The sequence below is a fragment of the Prionailurus viverrinus genome, chromosome B1 (assembly GCF_022837055.1).
Source record: "Prionailurus viverrinus isolate Anna chromosome B1, UM_Priviv_1.0, whole genome shotgun sequence".
In the NCBI taxonomy this organism is placed as follows: Eukaryota; Metazoa; Chordata; class Mammalia; order Carnivora; family Felidae; genus Prionailurus; species Prionailurus viverrinus.
Window position 1 is genome coordinate 117266572 of NC_062564.1, and position 20750 is coordinate 117287321.

The following is a 20750-nucleotide window of genomic DNA, read 5'->3' on the forward strand; positions in this document are numbered from 1 at the left end:
GAAGAGCCTCGGAACCAGTGTTTTCCCTGCCAATCTTACCCCCTCCAGAGCACTCCCACTCAACTGTCAAAATCTTTTATTAAAACATAAAATTGGGATATTACCATGCTTAAGACTCCTCAACTGTTTCCACTTGCTTCTTAAGTTAAATCCTCATTCCTCACAATGTCTGTGATCACCCTGCAATAACTATGTAGTCCTTATGTACCTCACCAGCTGTAACGCAAGCCACTGCCCCTCATGCTCACTCTGTACTGAAGCCACATTGGCCTTCTTGCTTTCTAAACCTCACACAGGTCAGCCTCTCTTCTTCCAGTGCAGTGCCCTGCATCATTTCTACCATTATTTTCTACAATAGACCTTTTATGGTTTTAAAACCTCATATTAACATTTAGTATTGTTTGTAATTTTGTTGGATATTTGTTTCTTTTCTGTCTTCCCATTAGATTATCAGCTTTGTGAGGACCAAAATCTTGTCTGCCGTGTCCCCTACTATATATCCTAACACTTGGCACAGGGCCTGAAATATAGAAAGTACTTAATAAATCTCTCTGGAATCACTCAATACCTCTTATTCATTGAGAGCGTATTACATGCTAGGTACTCTGCTCAGCTCTTCGCATATATAATCCCATTCAATCCTTATAATGGTTCTACATGGCATTACTCCCATTTTAAAGAGGAGGAGATTCAAGCTCGAAGAAAGGAAGTCTCTTGCCTAAGGCTACATATCAAGCACACAGCAGGGCTAGGTTTGAAATCAAAGCCCAGATGGTTAACCACAATCCTATACTGTTTTCCTAATTTACAAGAAAAAAATCTAACTCTTTAGCACAGCATATATAACCTATCCTTGCCTACCTATTCAGCTTTATCACTCATTCCTTCTTAACATTCTAGAAACACTGAGCTCCTTTGCCTTTCCTGAATATTGTGCTCTCTTAAACTTCAAAGTCTTTGCACATGTGGTTTCCTCTGCCCGAAGCTTCCCCCCGTCCCTCATTTTTAGGGAAATAAGGTGTCCATTCTCCATTCATAGAGAGAGGTCCTCTCCTGAGACACGTGCTATCTTCTGAAGGATAGCTAATTGCCTGATGTAGGTAACGGCCTCATTTCCTTACTCCATCACCTTTCCCTTTGTCCTTTTATCCTAGAGAGGCTGCTGACAGAGACGCTTGATTTTACAACTCACCCATACAGGTCCTCCCATCAGGAGCCAGCTGTAGGCCAGGAGAGGGGCACTGGCACCGTATCTGTCCTTTGACAACATCACAGCCATACTGACAGTTTGCCATGGAGCACGTCAGGGCACCTGGAAAGAGTGTGACTGGCTGACTCAGAGAGGCAGAGGACAAATTATATGACTTTTTTTAACTTGACACTGAATCAACAATGAAGACAAAAAGGCCTCAATTATCCAACAGTCTAAAGACAGTAGAAAACAGAGGGACGGAAAGACCTTACTCCCCCAGGGATCAAGAAGATTAAGAAGTGAACCAGCTCTGTTATCATCTGAGGAAGACCTTTAATGCATTTCAAAAATTAAAAGACAAAAGATGCTCAACATCATTCATCAGGGAAATACAAATCAAAACCACACTCAGATATCACCTCACGCCAGTCAGAGTGGCCAAAATGAACAAATCAGGAGACTATAGATGCTGGAGAGGATGTGGAGAAACGGGAACCCTCTTGCACTGTTGGTGGGAATGCAAACTGGTGAAGCCACTCTGGAAAACAGTGTGGAGGTTCCTCAGAAAATTAAAAATAGACCTACCCTATGACCCAGCAGTAGCACTGCTAGGGATTTACCCAAGGGATACAGGAGTACTGATGCATAGGGGCACTTGTACCCCAATGTTTATAGCAGCACTCTCAACAATAGCCAAATTGTGGAAAGAGCCTAAATGTCCATCAACTGATGAATGGATAAAGAAATTGTGGTTTATATACACAATGGAGTACTATGTGGCAATGAGAAAGAAGGAAATATGGCCCTTTGTAGCAACGTGGATGGAACTGGAGAGTGTGATGCTAAGTGAAATAAGCCATACAGAGAAACTTTCACTCTTATGTGGATCCTGAGCAACTTAACAGAAACCCATGGGGGAGGGAAAAGGGGAAAAAAAAACCAAAAACCCAAAGAGGTTAGAGTGGGAGAGAGCCCAAAGCATAAGAGACTCTTAAAAACTGAGAACAAACTGAGGGTTGATGGGGGGTGGGAGGGCGGGGAGGGTGGGTGATGGGTATTGAAGAGGGCATCTTTTGGGATGAGCACTGGGTGTTGTATGGAAACCAATTTGACAATAAATTTCATATATGAAAAAAATAAAAAATTAAAAATTAAAAGACAAATCTAAAACTTTACCTCACGTAGATTATCTGGAAATTTTTCCAGTGGCCAAGGAAAAGTGGAAGATTGAGGTAATTTTCCAGATTACTCATGCTAAATGCCAGTCTTAACTAAAACATCCAATTAACTTTCTCAATCTCCCACTAAATTTTTCTAGGAACATAAAACATCCCACTGAGGTATACAATGTTGGAGGATTCCAGCATCACTGCCACATAGTATTGAACATGAATTCACCTAATTCTAATGCTAAATATGCAATGCTAACTAAGATTAGCTCAACTTTTCTAATAAAATGCAACCCAGTTCAAGAGAGATAACAGGTAATTAACTAATTTATAATTAGCTAATTTAACAGGTAACTCAGTAAAAATGAAAATCAAGTCGTCAATTGTCATTATATAGGTCATTGTCAGTATGGTATTATATAAACACCATCTCAATTCAATGTTCAGCCTACAGCCTTCGGGGCATTGTCCATCTTATAAACACATCCAAATGATAGTACGAAAACACGATATATTTCTTTCCCACAAAGACATGAAATCTACTTTCATGTTACTGTAATCATTTCTTTTTTTCAGTTGAAGTAGATTTTGTTTTTTAGAAAAGGGATATCTTAGTCTTTAGACGACTATAAAGAAATGTAAACGTGAAGTGAGAAGGTATTTAGGAATGGTTTATACTCAATCAAGCGTTATTGGGTCCTCTGATGGATTCTCTACCATCTAACAGTTTAGTGTCTGTCCTTGTGAACAGCAACACAGTCCTCACATAGGTACGAATGCTCCTTTTCCGGCTAGAGCAGTTCTTTGCCCAGCTAGAAGACAGGCAAAAATGTGTTGGGGAAAAAACATTAGAAAACACATTTAAGTTTACGATTCTTGTTCTAAATACCACTTCCAAATCAGTTTAACGCGGACACCCATGGTAAAATAATGCTAGACACGTAAAAGGGCAATTTTTATTTTGATTTTCCATTCTTTAGGCACACATATAAATACATGCTCACATCCTGGTTAGGACAGCCTGGGAGGCTATTTTCACACACCCTATCAGAGCACCATGTGAAATCAAGCCAGAGCACTTATAAAACAGTTAAGATTCTTGACATACTTGAGCAGGACCCATCTGGCATGAGCATATATCCGTTGAGACAGTAGCACTTGTAGCTGCCGTAAGTGTTCATGCACCTGTGCTTGCAGGGTCGCGGCTTCAGGCCACACTCATTTAGATCTGGAAAGAATGGGGGTTGATGCAACAAAATGAGAAAACCTCAACACTAATATAAACCATTTAAAATACCTCTCTATATTAAAGAATAAATGAGAAAAGAAGGTCAAGCTACTGTAACCAGTAATTTCCATAAGAGATAGAGCTTCTTTACGCCATCTTAATTTTAAGGTTAATTTTACACTAGGGGTGGCCAAGAACTTTCCATCAGAAATGACCTTACAACAATGAGAGGGCTGTGTGAATTTCTGGAACTTTGATTACAGAGTACTTGTCCACAAAGGACAATTTGAAAAATTCTCACAGACACGTGCCTACCTGATCATCCCTAGAAAGAGCAGACGACTATCCGCCTCATGGGTAGAGGTGCCTACCATCTACCTGACTCCAATATCCTCCAAATATCTAGGTTTACTACCAGCTTCACTTCTGACTATGTGATCTTGCTCTTTCAATCTCTTTCTGTTTTAAAAGATACTCTGTGAGCCTTTCTTAGTTTACAGGAAGTATACAGATTTTAAAACATGAGACTGCTTTGGCCTTTCCAAAGGAAAGCTCTATTTTCAGAGGATAAGAGCTCCATGAATTACAGTGATCACTAATGTGGTTTCTCTTGTTCAGTTTTACAGATTCTCTACACTGATCTCAGATTAAAGAAGAAATTTCAGTTTCCTGCTTTACTGATGTATTCGGGTCACAAAATAAACAAAAAATCCTACCCTCCAACATGTTTTCATTGGGCAGTTAAGAAAGGTATATGGAAATACTACTGGATGATACATGGCGGACTACTATGTATTTTAGGTTTGTCCATTTAAATATCAATGTAAAATTAATAAACTTCACATTGTAAGAATTTTCTAGCCCAAGTTGAATATTGCTTCAAGTGAACATAAAACTCATAGTGACAAAGTGAAATACTAATGCCCAAAATACAGACTTCATTAAAAATAAATACGACCACATGTTTACTGTGTCTGGAACTATCAGCATAAGCACCTGATGAGATAAATTATCTATTAATTCATGTCATCAAATCAGAAATACAGGTATATCTAGTGACAAGGTGTTTTAAGCTAATCGAATTTAAATCTGATCTGCTCGTTTACTGGTAATTTATAGATTTCATTTAATTAAACCACCAAATTACACTGCTTTTAAAACCACCTAATAGTTGTTACATCTACAAATGTTTTCATATCTTACTAACTTTCCAACATGGTCTTTTTTCTAACCTTAACACGACAGTGAGCAGGTCCCCAGCTGGGCAAAGCCTAGGAAGGTTAAATAAGGAAACCAGATACCTTCATCATCTCCCATGCTTTCTTCAGTTTTCTACTTTATTGTCTCATGCCCGGTCAAGGGCATTCAAAACAGAATCATATTTTAAAATATATATTTTTTAAATTTCCTCAAGGAAGGTGCTTTGCAGATTATAGTATCAACCAAAAATTTGACTTCTCTGTTACATGAAGTAAAAATTTTAAATAAAGGAAGAAAGAGAAAGAAATTCACTCTACCTCTAATATTCTTCTAACTTATATTTCCGTATTTACTAAAAATTAGAGTCAGGGAATCTTTTCTCATGTTTTAAGAGAAGTTAATTATCATTCCCAATATATCCATACATCCCTGCAGTTTCGCATCTGGATTTGATAAGTTCCTGGTTGGTATTAAATAGTATTTAGGGGCGCCTGGGTATCTCAGTGGGTTAAGTGTCTGATTTTTGGTTTTGGCTCAGGTCATGATCTCACGGTTTGAGAGACCCAGCCCTCCACCGGGCTCTGTGCTGACAGCATGGAAATCTGCTTGGCAGTCTCTCTCTCCCTCTCTCTGTCTCTGCCCCCTCTTCAAAATAAATAAATAAAAACATTTAAAATAAAAATTTAAATAGTATTTAAATCTGAGCACATTGTTAGAGAAAGGCTTTGTGTTTTAAATATTTTTTGCACTAAGCAAATATAAAACAGAACAGTGGAGGGGTGCCTGGGTGACTCAGTCAGTTAAGCATCGCACTTCAGCTCAGGTCATGATCTTGCAGTTCTTGAGTTCAAGCCCCGCTTTGGGCGCTGTGCAGACAGCTCAGAGCCTGGAGCCTGCTTCAGATTCTGTGTCTTCCTCTCTCTCTCTCTCTCTCTCTCTCTCTCTGCCCCTCCCCCACTTTCTTTCTCTCTTTCTCAAAAATAAACATTAAAAAAAATGAACAGTACAATAAAGCCATAGATTAAGACTGAGTTCTATATTTCAAGGGAAAGTTATTGATGGATATAAAATGTGTCAATTAAGAACACTTAGGTTTATTTTTCAAGAGCCACAGAAACTTCTGTGGGTTCCTGATGGAAACTGGCCAGATGTCTGCAGCTCTAAGCAGCTTATACAAGGGATATTTATGCTGATGGAAATTTCTTTAGACACTGTCCATGAACTAAAGCTGAAGCCAAGTTATGGCAGCTCCACTCTTGACCAACAAAGGACCCCTCAAGATTGCTATGAGAGTTTTCATGATCCAGACTGGGGCTGCCAGTGGTCTTCAGTCCAAATTTATCCTTCCCTTCCCATGAGAAAAAGAGTACTCTTGGGTTAAGAATCATGAAGCCGAAAGGAAGTGAAAAACAAGATGTCATAATTCAAAAACAAACAAAAACAAATCCCCCACCTGGGAATCCGTATGAAATAATATGGAAGAGGAAATAAACATGCAGCATTCAATGGGTAAATGTAGAGACGTTTGTTGGCTACTTCACTATTATTAAATTGACACATAAATATCTAATACGCTGAAAGCAATCTGAGAAAGCTGTACTCTAACAGCTGGTGATGGAGTGGCTGATACCCACTGACAGCTGGCTGGTGTCGATGTCTCCAGTGACTGCCATCATTGCTCCATCTGCTACAGGCATGTGCGTCCTAAAAACTTCACACTGACCCTTACAAAAACCACTGCAGAAATTATGAAATAGAATTCCACAATAATCCGTGTTATCAATATTTACCAAATATCAGACTTCTGCTAAAGCAGGGAGCTTCAAAAGATTAAAAGCATCTGGTGTCCTGGTGATGAACTTCTTTTTTTCTCAATTTTCTTCAGGGTTTCTAGTTTATGATTATTATAGCTTTATTTTCTTATTGACCAAATGCCTTACAAAATTGAGTTAATATGCGCTGCTTCCAAAACCTCTTAGACTACTGACCTAGTAACACATGTCTTACTATCAAGTCAGAAATTCAAAAACACCACTTCCAATTTGCAGCGAATTCTCCTATAATAACAAGTAGAACAGGGCACCTGGGTTGCTCAGTCAGTTGAGTGTCTGACTTTGGCTCAGGTCATCATCTCACAGCTCGTGAGTTTGAGCCCCACGTTGGGCTCTGGGCTGACAGCTCAGAGCCTGGAGCCTGCTTCAGATTCTGTGTCTACCTCTCTCTTTGACCCACCCCCCAACTTGTACTCTGTCTCTGAAAAATAAATGTTAAAAAAATTTAACAAGTAGAACAATATAAATAACATGATCACACTTTCTCAAATCAGTTTTAAAGGTGATGAAAGAACCTAGGAAAGAAAACTTTAGTGTATTTACTTAAATTCACTTTAATCTTGTTCTTTCTCTAGAAGTTTGTAATATAAATTATAAGGAAACTCTACAATAAAAAAATTAATTGTCATGTACCTATTTTATCACATCAAAAGACATCACTTTACAATTAAACCACTTACATTTCAAATGCTTCAATTATCACATATACATTCTTAAAGCACATCTATTACAGTGAGGCATATATTTAAGCAGGTTGATGGATTCAGGAGCTTGGGAAGGTAGGATGGGGGGGTGGAGGGGAGAGTAAGAAGAGAGTCCAGAACAAAAATGCAAGCTGCACAGCATTATAATTACACCGTAGGAAAAAAAGAATCAGAAATTTTGTTAGCATGCAGACACTGAAAAATAGCCTAAAAAATCTAGAATAGATTCACTGAATAAGATAACCCAATGGATTTTAAGGAAAATAATCTTCCATTCAATACATTTAGACTTTTTTTTTTCTTCTTTGACCCTTAAACTTGGCAACGTCTCAGAAATTTAACCTTTTACATTTTATCTAACGTGGAGGTCATAGGCAAATAGATGTCATTCAACTGCCATAACTTTCATTGTTTAAAACTCAGTGACTGAAATTACTTCTATTGCCCTAATTCTGTATGCAGAAGATACACAAGTGCATTAAGTTGCTATCAGCAGAGAGAAACTAATTAATAATTTAAACTATTTTAATTCAGCCATTCTAAGTTTCTAAATTTAGGAGTGGGTAAAGGATACAGTCTTTTAGAAGAAAAACTGTAAAATCATGCTGCCACCGAACTTTCGTACAAAACTTCATCATGATGAAAACATGAGTATTTCTGGTATGCCTGTTCCCACACCAGCCCTACAGGTGAATAGGGCAAGAATTCTCTCCCCGTTACTAATTGGTTTGCTAAGACTCAGACACACTAAATGACTTGCTTATAATCACAGAGCCACTTAAAGGCTATACTGAACCAGAACCTAGGCTTTCTAATATCACAAAATGTACATCAAAAGAATGAAATTAATAATGTATGGTTTGATTTCCAGGTAACCTAAAACTCTATTCTCCAGATATGGTGGCAGGGGAGAGGACTTCATCATTTCTGATATCTACTTAGCAAAAGTCATCAAAATCCCAATCTCAGTTGCCTTGGAATTCCTGACTTCACCTATTAAAATTAAGGTTATTTTGCCATTTGACTTTTAGAAAACATTCGGAAGCCCAGAAAAGAAGAAGAGAAGCAATGATATTTCTAATGCAGTGAAAGGACAGTGGAGGCTCCAGGCTTTTTAGAGCACAGAGAATCAGCACCAGGTGACAATTCCTGTTGCTTGCTTCACATGCTCAGGATGCCGAAGGCTGGGTATTCCTGGGGCTAGTCTTCAGGATATTTGCAAAAAGTGACGAAACTGCAGGAAGCCGTGCAGGTGGGAGAGCAAACCACCTGAGATAATACACGCTCACCCCTTGAAGGTAAACTTGTGGCTTGATGATCCAGGGGTTGGAAAAGAGGCTGTTCACTGCCTTGGTCAAGAGGAGTTGGGTAGAAGTGTTCGTCTTCACACCAGGAAGAAGGTAATAAGAGTCAACTTTGAACTGATGTCATTTTTAGCCCTAAAAATCTTTATAAGTATATATTAAACAATTACATAAAGTTGGTGGATTTCAAAAAGGATGCTGTACATGCTTTTTAAAAATAAGTTTCTAGTTCTTCTGGTTTTTTAATTTTAATTTCTATTTTCCTTAAAATTTATCACTGCCATCTTGCCTCCCAAGAACACAAGTACCTTTTACACACACGCACACACACATACATCATTCCTACACCAATCTTTAGAGAAACCACTAAAAAAGAGATGGTCATTTTTTAAAGCCTGATTGTAGTCACTGACAAAGACAGAAAACTCGATTATACAAATACTGATTACAGTCTACCTGACACTGAAGTCTTAAATGTCCAATCAAGACTTTTCCTTATTATGTTGTCCAATAGTTTAAAATACTCCACAATTATGCACAAATTTATGATTTGCATAGAGCTTTTTTAAATAAATAGCATGACAGTTCACCAATGTTATTCACATGTAAAAACTCGTGTTACATTTAGGTCACACTTAGTAGGAATATACAGTAAGCTTTCCACAAAAGAGGTTAACTCTTGCCATTATTAACTTACCAAAATAAGATGAGTAACTCGAAAGTAGAGTCAAAAAGGCAATCGCATCCTGTTTCAAGGCTTTCATACTATTAATAACCAGTTAATATTCCAAATTAAATGAACACTGGTTTCTGGGTTGAAACCACAGATCTTTTAAAAAGTAAGGCTATCTGGAATTACCTTACTACCCAGGGGTATAGCATTTAGACTGTTGTCCTAAGGAAGGCAATCAACTTTCAGATTTACCTAAGCCACCAAAATGCACTGTCTGGTTCCGTGCTACGAGATACTAGATCTTGGGGTGAGGAATTCAACATATGAAACATAAACTTTGTCAAAACATTAGGAACTGATTTTATAAACTGTTTCTTCTGAAATTATTATAAGCCCTTAATATAAGCCAGAATTGCATGGTACCATTTCCAGGGCCAGGATGGGGCTGCAGGGGGGTGATCAGGAGAACTTACCTAACCGTGGTCCATTCAATCTTCTGGCTCCTGATTCCAAACCCTAAGCCTGACCCATACCTGACCATGTGCCCTCGACTCAACCCTTCCAGGAGATCGCTGCACTGTGGGTGGTTCTGCCCATGGCACTTCCTGATTGCCAACCCTAACCCTAGCCATGGCTCTGGTTGTAAGGGGGCCCACCTCTTGCATTCAAGAACATAGATCTTTCATTTCTGAAAATATGCAATGATAGGACATATTACATGATAAAAATCATTCCCTAATTAGAAAGTTATAAAAAGATTATTACCTATAACAATATCATTTTTTGGCCGAGGGGAAAGAGAATTGGTATGGGTACAGAGACTCAAAGAGAAGAGTAGGCATGAATAAAAATTACCAGAAAAATACGGTGGAGGAAAAGCAAACCAGAGTTAGGATTAGCATTTCATTACTGTGAAAGGTACCATGTGCCGTATAGAATGTGCTAATGATCAGGCCGAGACTATGATTTTATACGTGATCTAGCTATCACAAATCCAGAAGTGACTCAGAGGGAAAAGCGAGCCACCCACAGCAGATTCACACCAATCCTGCAACAAGGCTATTAACTTAAGCCAGTTGCAAAGTGGGCTTGCCCTGCTATTCTGGCTGCCCCAGGTAGCTCTGAAAGCACTTGCTAAATGCTTGTCGTTCATACAAGCTGTTCACTCCACCAATCAAGTCTGCAGGAGGTTATTTCTTACATCACACAACTTGCAACAAATTTTTTAGCGAATACTTGCCTTACACAGAAACCTACTTTCAATGAAAAGCTAATTTCCAGTTCTATGAAATCATCTCAAATATACCTCTTCTTGACATTTCTCCTGAAGATAAAAGAAACCTGTTGGGAGTTCCAATATCTCTGAGGCATATTTGCCAGTTTATTAAAATGTATGTGCCAGATAAAAACAGTCTACATTAATTTGCTATGTAACAGATATAGACAATTTGCTCTAATATCATTTCCTTGTGTCTCTGGACAGTTCTCCCACTTAGCCAGCTCCTCCACAGCTGCCTCTCACCCTGACGAGGGCTCTCAGCCCACAGACTCAGAGACTGCCTACAGTGCTGGACCGGGCAACTGCACAACTGCATGGAGCCCTTACAAGTATGGTGTTCAGGACCAAGAGCCATTATATGAAACAATCATTCATTTAGCAAATATTAAATGTGCACTTAGCGTGTGCAAGTCATTTTAATAATAGTTTTCAGGAATCTAGAAATCAGAGACCAAAAAGGATTCTTGCTCTCAAACACCATAAACCATGCCATTGGGAACTTGTCACAATTGCTTTTTTGGTAAGGAAGGCAAAGAAAGAGATAATCAAAAACATATGTTTACTGTAAGCTGTGGTTTTATATTCAAGATTGGACTTGAAATTACATTTTCAGTGTCCGCACTATTTTTTGCGGGTGTAAAATCCCATTTTGCTACTAATGAAATCCTCTTCCCCCCTAAGGAATATAGTTTTAGGAGGCAAGATTTCAACTCAGTAAATTTCAACTTCTCTTTAGAGAAACAGGCATGTATTACAGTAAAAAGTACATGATAAACTGGTTTTTCTGAAAATAGGAGATACCCAGAGATAAATCCTTGTTACAATAATAGTTTCAGTGTCTTTGAAGCATATTAAAGTTGATGTAGTTCCTGAAAATAAATTTAAATGAATTTCTCTGCAATCTCAACAGTGGCTTCTTATAATAACCTCCTTTGTATAAATTCCTGGCATCAGGACAACAAAGTTTTATGGTACTGACATATTGTACCTATTGTACCATATTGAACATAAACCTCTGATAGTTTATGTTCACCATTTTAAAAAAGGAAGCATGTGGGAACTCTAAGATGAACACATTGAGAACTCAATAATCAGAACTGAACGTGGCACTACTTGCAAACTTAGACTGCGGAAGGAAAATTAAATGGATTTTTAAAAGAGTAAACTGAGATCATAAAAACTCCACTTACTTCAAAAAGACTATCCAGGTATGTTTGGTAAATTCCAAGTTAAAAAATATTATAAGACATAAAAGAAGCATTGGAAAAAAAGTTAATCAAATAACAGATAATACAGAACATACTTTAGAATAACAGTTTCTCCTACCATTGGATATGTCACATTTCATTAGCATGGGTTTCCTCTGACAGTTCAGGAATAATTACATATACTTTTAAACATAAGTTTTTCTGTACTGTTGTGGAAATTATGCCCATAAGTCACGAGTTTACATGAGGCATATCAAGGAGTATCAGATATTGATGAACAGGAGTGTTTCAAAAATATCATTTCCATATCTGATGAGGTCAAGTAAGTTATCTATGAGACAGGCCCCATGTAACTGTTTCATTCAACACTAAAAAGGATAGAACATATTACTTACATTTAAGAAATAAGTAAAAATTGACTCTTATCCTTGTATCTCTCTGGTGAAATCTAACCCCAGCTTTTCTTACATGGCCAACAGTCCTAAATAGACATATACTGGATCTTTCACCAACTAATTCTGTGAACTTAGACAAGATACTTAATATCCCTGATATCTCTTTAAGTGAAAAATAACAATAAGCTATTATTTATCATTTAATTATCATAAATAACACTTTACCTCCTGACACTGTAATAATGAAAATAGATAATATATGTAAACTACCTGAGCACGGTGCTGAGCAAACACCTGCTTTTATAAACAACTTAAAACAAAAATAAATTGGTCAAAATCTTTATTTCTCAGAGGAACTTTTGCAATCTGGTAACAGTTGAACGGAATTTAATCTCAAAAACGAAAGGGCTCAGAGTTTGAACGGACCTCAAACTCCTACCTAACTTTGAGTACTGAAGGTGTTTCATCTAACAGGGGTACAAGGAGGCCAAAAATCAGCCAGAGCCTCCCAACTAGTTAGTGGAGAAACAAAGATGAGCAGAATGGAAGGCTTCTACATTACTGATGCTGTGCTTCTCTTCTTTAAATGTGTATTTTAATTAGTATCAATGAATAAGAGGATGAAATTCTTTTAATTGCCCTCTGATGCAATACATTTTAAGATTTCACATTACATTTTTATCTTTCAGAACATGGCAGCTCACACATTTAGAAACAGCAGTCGTGGAAAAGTGGTTTGGCATGAGAACCTCTAATTTTTATATTAGGCAGAAATAGAGGGGGTTTGTGATTGTAATTTATGTCTGTTTTCCTACCTTGACTGCAGGTTTTTCCAGCATATCCAGGATGGCACTTGCACTTGTTGGGTCCAATACATTCACCATGTTTGCACTGTGGTTGGCATACAGCTGTGAAGAGAGGATTTAATGCATTACTTCTAGGTCAGTTGAACATCAACTGTATAGCATCTATGTCATATAGTAGTCTGATAATAAAAGAGAAGACTAAGAACTTACAACAGAACAGCAGAAATATATAAATTCACTATGTCTGAGTGTGGTAAACACTGTTAGACTAAATACTCTCACATACATGTAAGGTGTGTGTGTGTGTGTGTGTGTGTGTGTGTATCGCTTGGGTCTGGAAAACTGCCTAAACTTAAGTATAATGTTAAAGCAGAAAAAAAAAAAAAAGAGGTAAAACTATGAATAAACACAACTGATACTTGTCAATAGTTGCAACTTTATAATAACCTACCTGTACCTGTAATTTCAAACTCATTCCCCCCAAAGTGCTTCAAAAGTAGTTTTTAGTCCAAAGATATTGGGTATGTATGAACTCCAGATAAATTTCTCATTAAATAATATCTATTTTATTGGAAATGCTATTTCTAATATGAAATGGCTTGAAATAAAGTAAAAACTAAAAATTCAGTATTTCTGGAACTTCAACTTAAGATCCACTTCATCTTGATCTTTCTTAACCCTAGGTGTGTTGCAATTGCCTACACCCTTGCTGTGGTCTATCACAGCAAACAGGAAGTTCTATTTTACAATTACTATCTTCCATCAACTGAGTTGGTCTTTCCTCAAGATTCCAAAATGCTGTAAAATGTCACTCAAAGCTTTTTTACAGTCTTCCATTTCTGCCAAGACACTGGTCAGAATTTATTCTGTTTCCTCTATACCAGCGATTCTCACCTGAGGCTATCTTTGTCCCCTATGTAACATTTGGTATAAACAGAGACATTTTTGGTTGTCATACTGGGGGGAGGGTGCTACTGGCATCTATCAGGTAGAATACAGGGAGGCTCTAAGCACTCTACAATGCTCATATAGTCCCCTACAAAAACAAATCATCCAACCCAAAATGTGATGGTGCCAGACTAAGAAACATTGCTCTATGCCCAATCTGCACACAGTGCTATGCGAGATGTTAAAATAGAAGAAAACTCGTTGTATAGCGTTGTCACTAGTCTCAAAGAGCTTACAATGTAGATGAAAAGACAAAACAATCACTTTTCATTTAGGGCAACATTTGTTTATGAGAAAAATGGGTGGCATGTATGAAATTTGTGAAGAAATCATCACACAATCATATCCACAGAGATTTGTACAGAAAGCCTCAGAAGAGACTTGAGTTGGTTCTTAAAGCATGGGTAGACAGAGAAGGGGAAGACTCTCCAAGGTAAGGAGAGTTATATAGCAAAATAAATTATCATTTACTCAGGGGATACTTGAGGCAGTGAAGAGATAGCTTAATGTCAATGGAAAAACGAGATGTAGACCATCACAGGTGAGTGCTATCAGATGATGATGTTCCCTAAATTTCAGACTGAGGAAAATACTGTATCTACAGGAAATGGGAAGTTTCTGGAAGTTTATCATCATCATCATCATCATCATCATCAGGATAATTACCTGATGAAAATAAAAATTCTAAGGATATTAACCTGGTGATGTTATGTGGGATGGACTAGAAAGTCTAGTTGATATGTGAAAGGCATGATTTGTTTGTGACAGGAAAAGAGGGGCTTCAGTGAGCACTGAGTGAGGAGTGGACACCTCTTGGAGACCAAGGGGAATGTAGTCAACAATGACCCTGCGTTCTAAAGTCCCTGACACCTGTTACTTCCCATAGCAGCCAAGGTTGCGTCCATTCTGGGGTATGCTCCTAGTTTCCTCCCTCACAATTCTCAAACATCACTTCCTTCAAAACTTGAACACTCCTGTAAAACCAATGTGCTAGTTATTTTTTGGTGTGTCCTCCAGTTCCTCACTCAGCCCTTGCTGACCTCTCCCTCATCTGGCACTCCACAGTGCTGATTTGCCAGTTTTACTTCAAACCTTTCCTGCTTGTCTATCACCCCACCTGGTATCACTACTAATCCTAAGTACTGCTCAGCAAGTATTAAAAAGCTTGCAGAGGGGCGCCTGGGTGGCGCAGTCAGTTAAGCGTCCGACTTCAGCCAGGTCACGATCTCGCGCTCCGTGAGTTCGAGCCCCGCATCGAGCTCTGGGCTGATGGCTCAGAGCCTGGAGCCTGTTTCCGATTCTGTGTCTCCCTCTCTCTCTGCCCCTCCCCCGTTCATGCTCTGTCTCTCTCTGTCCCAAAAATAAATAAACGTTGAAAAAAAAATTAAAAAAAAAATAAAAAGCTTGCAGAAAGAAGGGATGAGCAGAGTATAAAGTGTAAATGGTAGAGAGCTGCACTTGGAAAATTCTTAAAACCTGATTTTAGACATGGCACGAAATTCAAGAGGAAGCAATTTTGTTCAGGTCTTTGAGAAGAAATGAACCGTCTAGGAGGGTCTTCGATATGATTCTACAGTCAACTGGACACGAGTGGATGGTTTATGTGCAGTTTTTAAAACAAGTCCCAGAAATAAACTATTCTTCATGTTATTTCCAGGTCCCATAACCAAGAAATGCATGTTAAAAATTTTTTCATATTAAAAGATTTTCCATAAATCTTAATGTTTATATATGAATACAACCTGAACGAATCAATTATCACTGAGGCACCCAGAGTGTCATAATTTAAAAAATAAAGTAAACATCTCAAAATCAGTAAGTGTAAGTCGAAGTAATAATCCCCCCAAATAGCTGGAATTTGAAAATATCTCTAAAAAACATGAAAAAGTACTTTGGGAAGTACCACTTAAAAACATGAAAAATGTATTTAGAAGAGGACACATTATCAAACAAACTTTAGGTGCCTAGGCTTATTGCCTTTGACCCCCTGAACAGCTTGATGACCATCCATTTATGGTACTTTCAGGTGCTGTACAGGAACAAAAGCTTTGATTGTCCCCCTCCCTTTCTCATTGTTTGTTCTCAGTGGAGTGCCCTAATCTTAGGCACATCACAAGCACACATTCCAAAAGGCCAAGACTGTTAATGTTTCTCACATGTTTACAGTGTCAGTAATTTTCAAACTGCTGTTTGTACTTCCATCCAACAGACTATACGCTAAAGTAACTAATGACCTAAGTATTAGCCAACAGCTACCAACGGAATAGGATATTCATAACGCTGATGTAACCAATCGTTTTCTCTCATAAAAAGAAAACACTCTGAAAAATATTGCACAAAAGGACCTTCTCCCATTCTCTTGCATCAGGTCTGTGGTGGAATTCGATAAACATGCATTGGACATTTGTTATATACATGTATTATACTAGGTGAGTGTCAGGGAGGATGAGAGAGTCACCGAGGATATGAAAAATTAACTGTGGAACTGGAATATACTGGCCAAAACTTACCAAGATTTCAGAGAGAGGAGATGCAAGAAGAAAGGGGGGAGGGGCAGGACGGTCATAATCTATTATAGTCACAGCTATGATTGCAGATCCTGGAAAGGCCCCCTGTAGGAAATCATGATCTGAAGAAATCCTTAGAGGTTAAGAGGCTGAGAGTTGGGATGGAAGACAAAAGCCTTTCATGTTTCTTGAGATAGACCTGGATTGCAATGTATTTTCCTCTCAGGACTGCCTTCGCTGCATCCCAAAGCATTTGGATTGTTGTATTTTCATTTTCATTTGTTTCCATATATTTTTTAATTTCTTCTCTAATAGCCTGGTTGACCCATTCATTCTTTAGTAGGGTGTTCATTAACCTCCATGCTTTTGGAGGTTTTCCAGACTTTTTCCTGTGGTTGATTTCAAGCTTCATAGCATTGTGGTCCGAAAGTATGCATGGTATGATCTCAATTCTTGTATACTTATGAAGGGCTGTTTTGTGACCCAGTATGTGATCTATCTTGGAGAATGTTCCATGTGCACTCGAGAAGAAAGTGTATTCTGTTGCTTTGGGATGCAGAGTTCTAAATATATGTCAAGTCCATCTGATCCAATGTATCATTCAGGGCCCTTGTTTCTTTATTGGCCATGTGTCTAATGATCTATCCATTGTTGTAAGTGGGGTATTAAAGTCCCCTGCAATTACCACATTCTTGTCAATAAGGTTGCTTATGATTGTTTTATATATTTGGGGGCTCCCATATTCAGTGCATAGACATTTATAATTGTTAGTTCTTCTTGATGGATAGACCCTGTAATTATTATATAATTCCCTTCTTCATCTCTTGTTACAGCCTTTAGTTTAAAGTCTAGTTTGTTTGATAGACAAAAGCCTTTCAGAATATGCATAAAATACGGGGGAAGGGAAGTGAAGGGGTTCCCAGTGCCAAGTGTGCTAATGAAGCTCCACTCTCAAGTGCTTACAACAGCAGAGGAGCCAAAGGGTTAGGGCAGATCATAAAAGGCACCAGCGGCAGAAATCTTGCTGGGCACTTGCAAATATCTATTTTTCCCTTCTTTTTAAAAAGAGAATGGCAGGGCACCTGGCTGGCTCAGTCAGGTAAGCAACTGACTCTTGGCGTAGGCTCAGGTCATGATCTCACTTCATAAATTGGAGCCCCCACATAGGCTCCATGCTGACAATGCAGAGCCTACTTGGGATTCTCTCTTTCTCGCTCTCTTTCTCTCTCTCCACCCCTCCCCTACTCACACGGTCTCTCTCTCTCAAAATAAATAAATAAGCATTTTTTTAAAAAGTGAATGGCATTTCTGTTTGCTCATTTGGGGAGTGGGGAATGAGTTGGCTATGGAAAACAACATTCCCTATCTTCCCTAGTAGATATGGGTAGCCAAGTGACTAAATTCTGGCCAACTATAGGTAAACAGAAGTTACTGCGTAGGGCTTTTGGAATGCTACTTCAAAAGGGGGCTGGCTAGTCATGGCTGAACTACACTGGCCACTTTATGACCATGAGGGGATCCTGAGAAGGGAGAAGAGTACAGAGCAAGAAGTCACAATATTAACCCTGAATAACCATGCTGGCACTGTTCTTTGTGCCCGTTATTTGCAGCCAAATACAATTCCTGATTATCCCTGAACACAAGGTTATGGAATCTGACTTTATCTGTGTTTATTAGCAAGCCAGCAAATGTTTTCTTTGGTACGCATTTAGGACAGAAATGTTATGAATAGATCCTAATAAAGGAATAACAACTTGTCAAATTTATTTTATACCTGTAATTTAACCAAATAATCATAGAAGTAGCTAAAGAACTTCATTCCTAAATCTAAAGAATTAGATCAAAAATACGTATTCATCTTGAGGCTAGAGAAACACTATTCCAACTTCTGCTAAACTGGTCCCCCTTTTGGTAACCCTCTCCACTGGAATGTGAGCTTTCAGGAGCCAGCAGACAACAACCCTTAAAATCTGCTGTGGACAGCAGGTCAGGGGTTAAAAAAAAAATCAAAAGAGTAAGTGGTCCACTTTAGAGTGATCTTCTAAACACATCAAAAATAGATGATACACTTGATTTGGAGGAAACTGGAATTTGGAAATTTGCAATTTGTGTCTGTTGGCGCTAAAGGTTAAGCAGAAAAAGCAGCATTGCTTTTCTGGCCTTCGTGTGAGTCAGAGACAAGAACTTGGGCCATATTTGGAGGTCTACTCTCCTCTGGTATCACATATGGTATAGCAGCTCAGTAAATGAAAGTCAGGTGAGGATCAGACAACCAATGAATGACAGGTTTTTCCCCCCAAAACTGGATGGCAGAATGAAGCCCAAATGGGCAATCACTCTCAAAATGTACTAGCATTCTTGCAGCATAATCTCCAAAGTGCCCTTAAAATAACCTCTCTGTCATTGTTTTAACTAGAAAAAGCAGCACGACTCAACTGGCAAGGCAGACATAGGTCTTTCATGTCACATGCCCCCATGCCTTCTGTGTGACTGCAATCTACAATTTTCTCTTAGAAATTCATCCTAACTGATATAGCTGGGCTCCTGAGACTCGAACAGTTTTCTGACACTGCTATGTAATGAGTTTTCAAATAAGTCAGGGGACAATTAAACTCCCACATCAGTTCTATATAATATTTCTTATGTAAACTAATCACGCAGGGAGTCAAGTATCAACATGTGAAAACCTGAGGACCTGTTGAGATGCCCAAGCAAGCGGTGGGGATGGAGAGACAAGGGGAACAACCAACTCAACCTCAGGTGTTGTTGGTAACTTGAGAAGGATTTTCTAATGTAACTAAGATTATCTTCAGGGTCCTAAGAATCATTTGTAATTTTTGCCATCTACATCGTGTTGCTGGTCAGATACAGCACTATTCAAAGCAGAACAAAGAACCTTGTCCTCCAGGATATGTAATTTAGAAACAAAGGTGACACAGAGGTATGTAAGGGTAGGCAAGAGAATGACTGGCTACAAAACAGGGAGATCGCAGAGAGCTCTCATTATACCTAAAGCTTCAGAGAACCCAGCTATGGAAAAACTCATTGTTCTGAGAACATATGATGAGGAGTATCTTTTACAAAAAGCAAGTGGCCTTGGAAGAGAGAGAATTGCTGAAAGAAGCGGGAAACAGCTCGGTGCTGTACTTATTCACGAGACCTGAAGAAATGGAGGCAGAATTTCACAGGACTCCACTGGAAAGGACCTTGTGCTACTCCCTAGGGCAGGTACAACAAAATCCAGAAGAAAGAATCCTCCAGATTTTAAGATCTCTAGAGAAAAACAACTCTGCGGGCTTCCTAATATCCTGTATCCTAGTGTCCACTATCCGATTTCCAAATCCCAATTCCTGGTGTAGTAAAAACTGAAATAAAAATGTCCCTGATTGTTATCACTATAAAATACTACGTATTAAATGTTCTCAGGAATACAGAACTCATTTTATATGACTGGTTAAATTCACCCTCACAATATCCATATGTGGCAGGAAAGAGACAGACTTTATCCTCATGTTACCAGCACAAAAGTGGAGGCATGGAATGTTCAATGACTTGCCCAATACCAGAAAAGAACTCTTACCCCAGTTTCATGGTCAATCCACCAGTTCTTATATTAAGAAAAAAGCCAGAAAACCTAACATTTTGAGGGGCTTTAGATAGAAGAGGAGAGGAAAAACACCACGCAGGAAAGGATGAGAGGGGTAAAAGTGTCAAAGTGATTAAAGATGTAAAGGTATTTTAGTTACATTTTCAGGAAAGAAATTTACAGTTAAGAACGCGATCTATAATTTAAGAAAATTAAAGTAACCAGAATATTTTGCCATAATCCCACTCCATTGCTTGTTCTGTAACAGATCCCAGATTCTGAATCACTAATGAAGTATATAACTGCTATCTCTTCTGAAGGAGTGCTACCTCTACGATTTTCTTTTGCTCTTGCATTTTATCTAACATTATTTTTACTAAGAACTTAATCAGGAACTATAGTCAAACATTAAGTCAGCCAATCAATTTATCATTTAGGGCATGAAGTTAAAATACACAAATGTTTCTGGTCTATGCAATGTCATCTTCCAAGAGCTATCTGACAATCTTATTTTATTTTGGCCTTTGGGAATATCCAACTCACACATATTTACCCATTACCTATTTCCTCTATTTAACTTTTAATTCCTGAAGTAGACCAGAGAAAGTGCCTGCATCTGCACCTTTGTATCTCAAACCAGTTTCTATTTAACATAGTTAAGCACTATTGCTGACCACTTAAAAAATCTTCTAAAGGTTGCTATCATTTTGAGTTTACTT

At 38.3% G+C, this 20750-nt stretch overlaps 1 protein-coding gene across 5 annotated transcripts in view; it reads right to left on the reverse strand.

Annotated features, from left to right (window-relative positions):
• NPNT (nephronectin) overlaps positions 1 to 20750 on the reverse strand; it is an 84072-nt gene that overhangs the window by 37049 nt on the left and 26273 nt on the right. For 3 of the 5 annotated variants that reach the window (XM_047855444.1, XM_047855445.1, XM_047855448.1), the window contains 4 exons: positions 13000 to 13092; positions 8615 to 8707; positions 3470 to 3589; positions 1193 to 1312 (listed from right to left, as the gene is read on the reverse strand). In XM_047855444.1, the coding sequence (XP_047711400.1) occupies positions 1193 to 1312; positions 3470 to 3589; positions 8615 to 8707; positions 13000 to 13092 (426 nt within the window). The remainder of the gene's footprint in view (positions 1 to 1192; positions 1313 to 3469; positions 3590 to 8614; positions 8708 to 12999; positions 13093 to 20750) is intronic. The other 2 variants (XM_047855446.1, XM_047855447.1) reach the window with 1 other exon arrangement.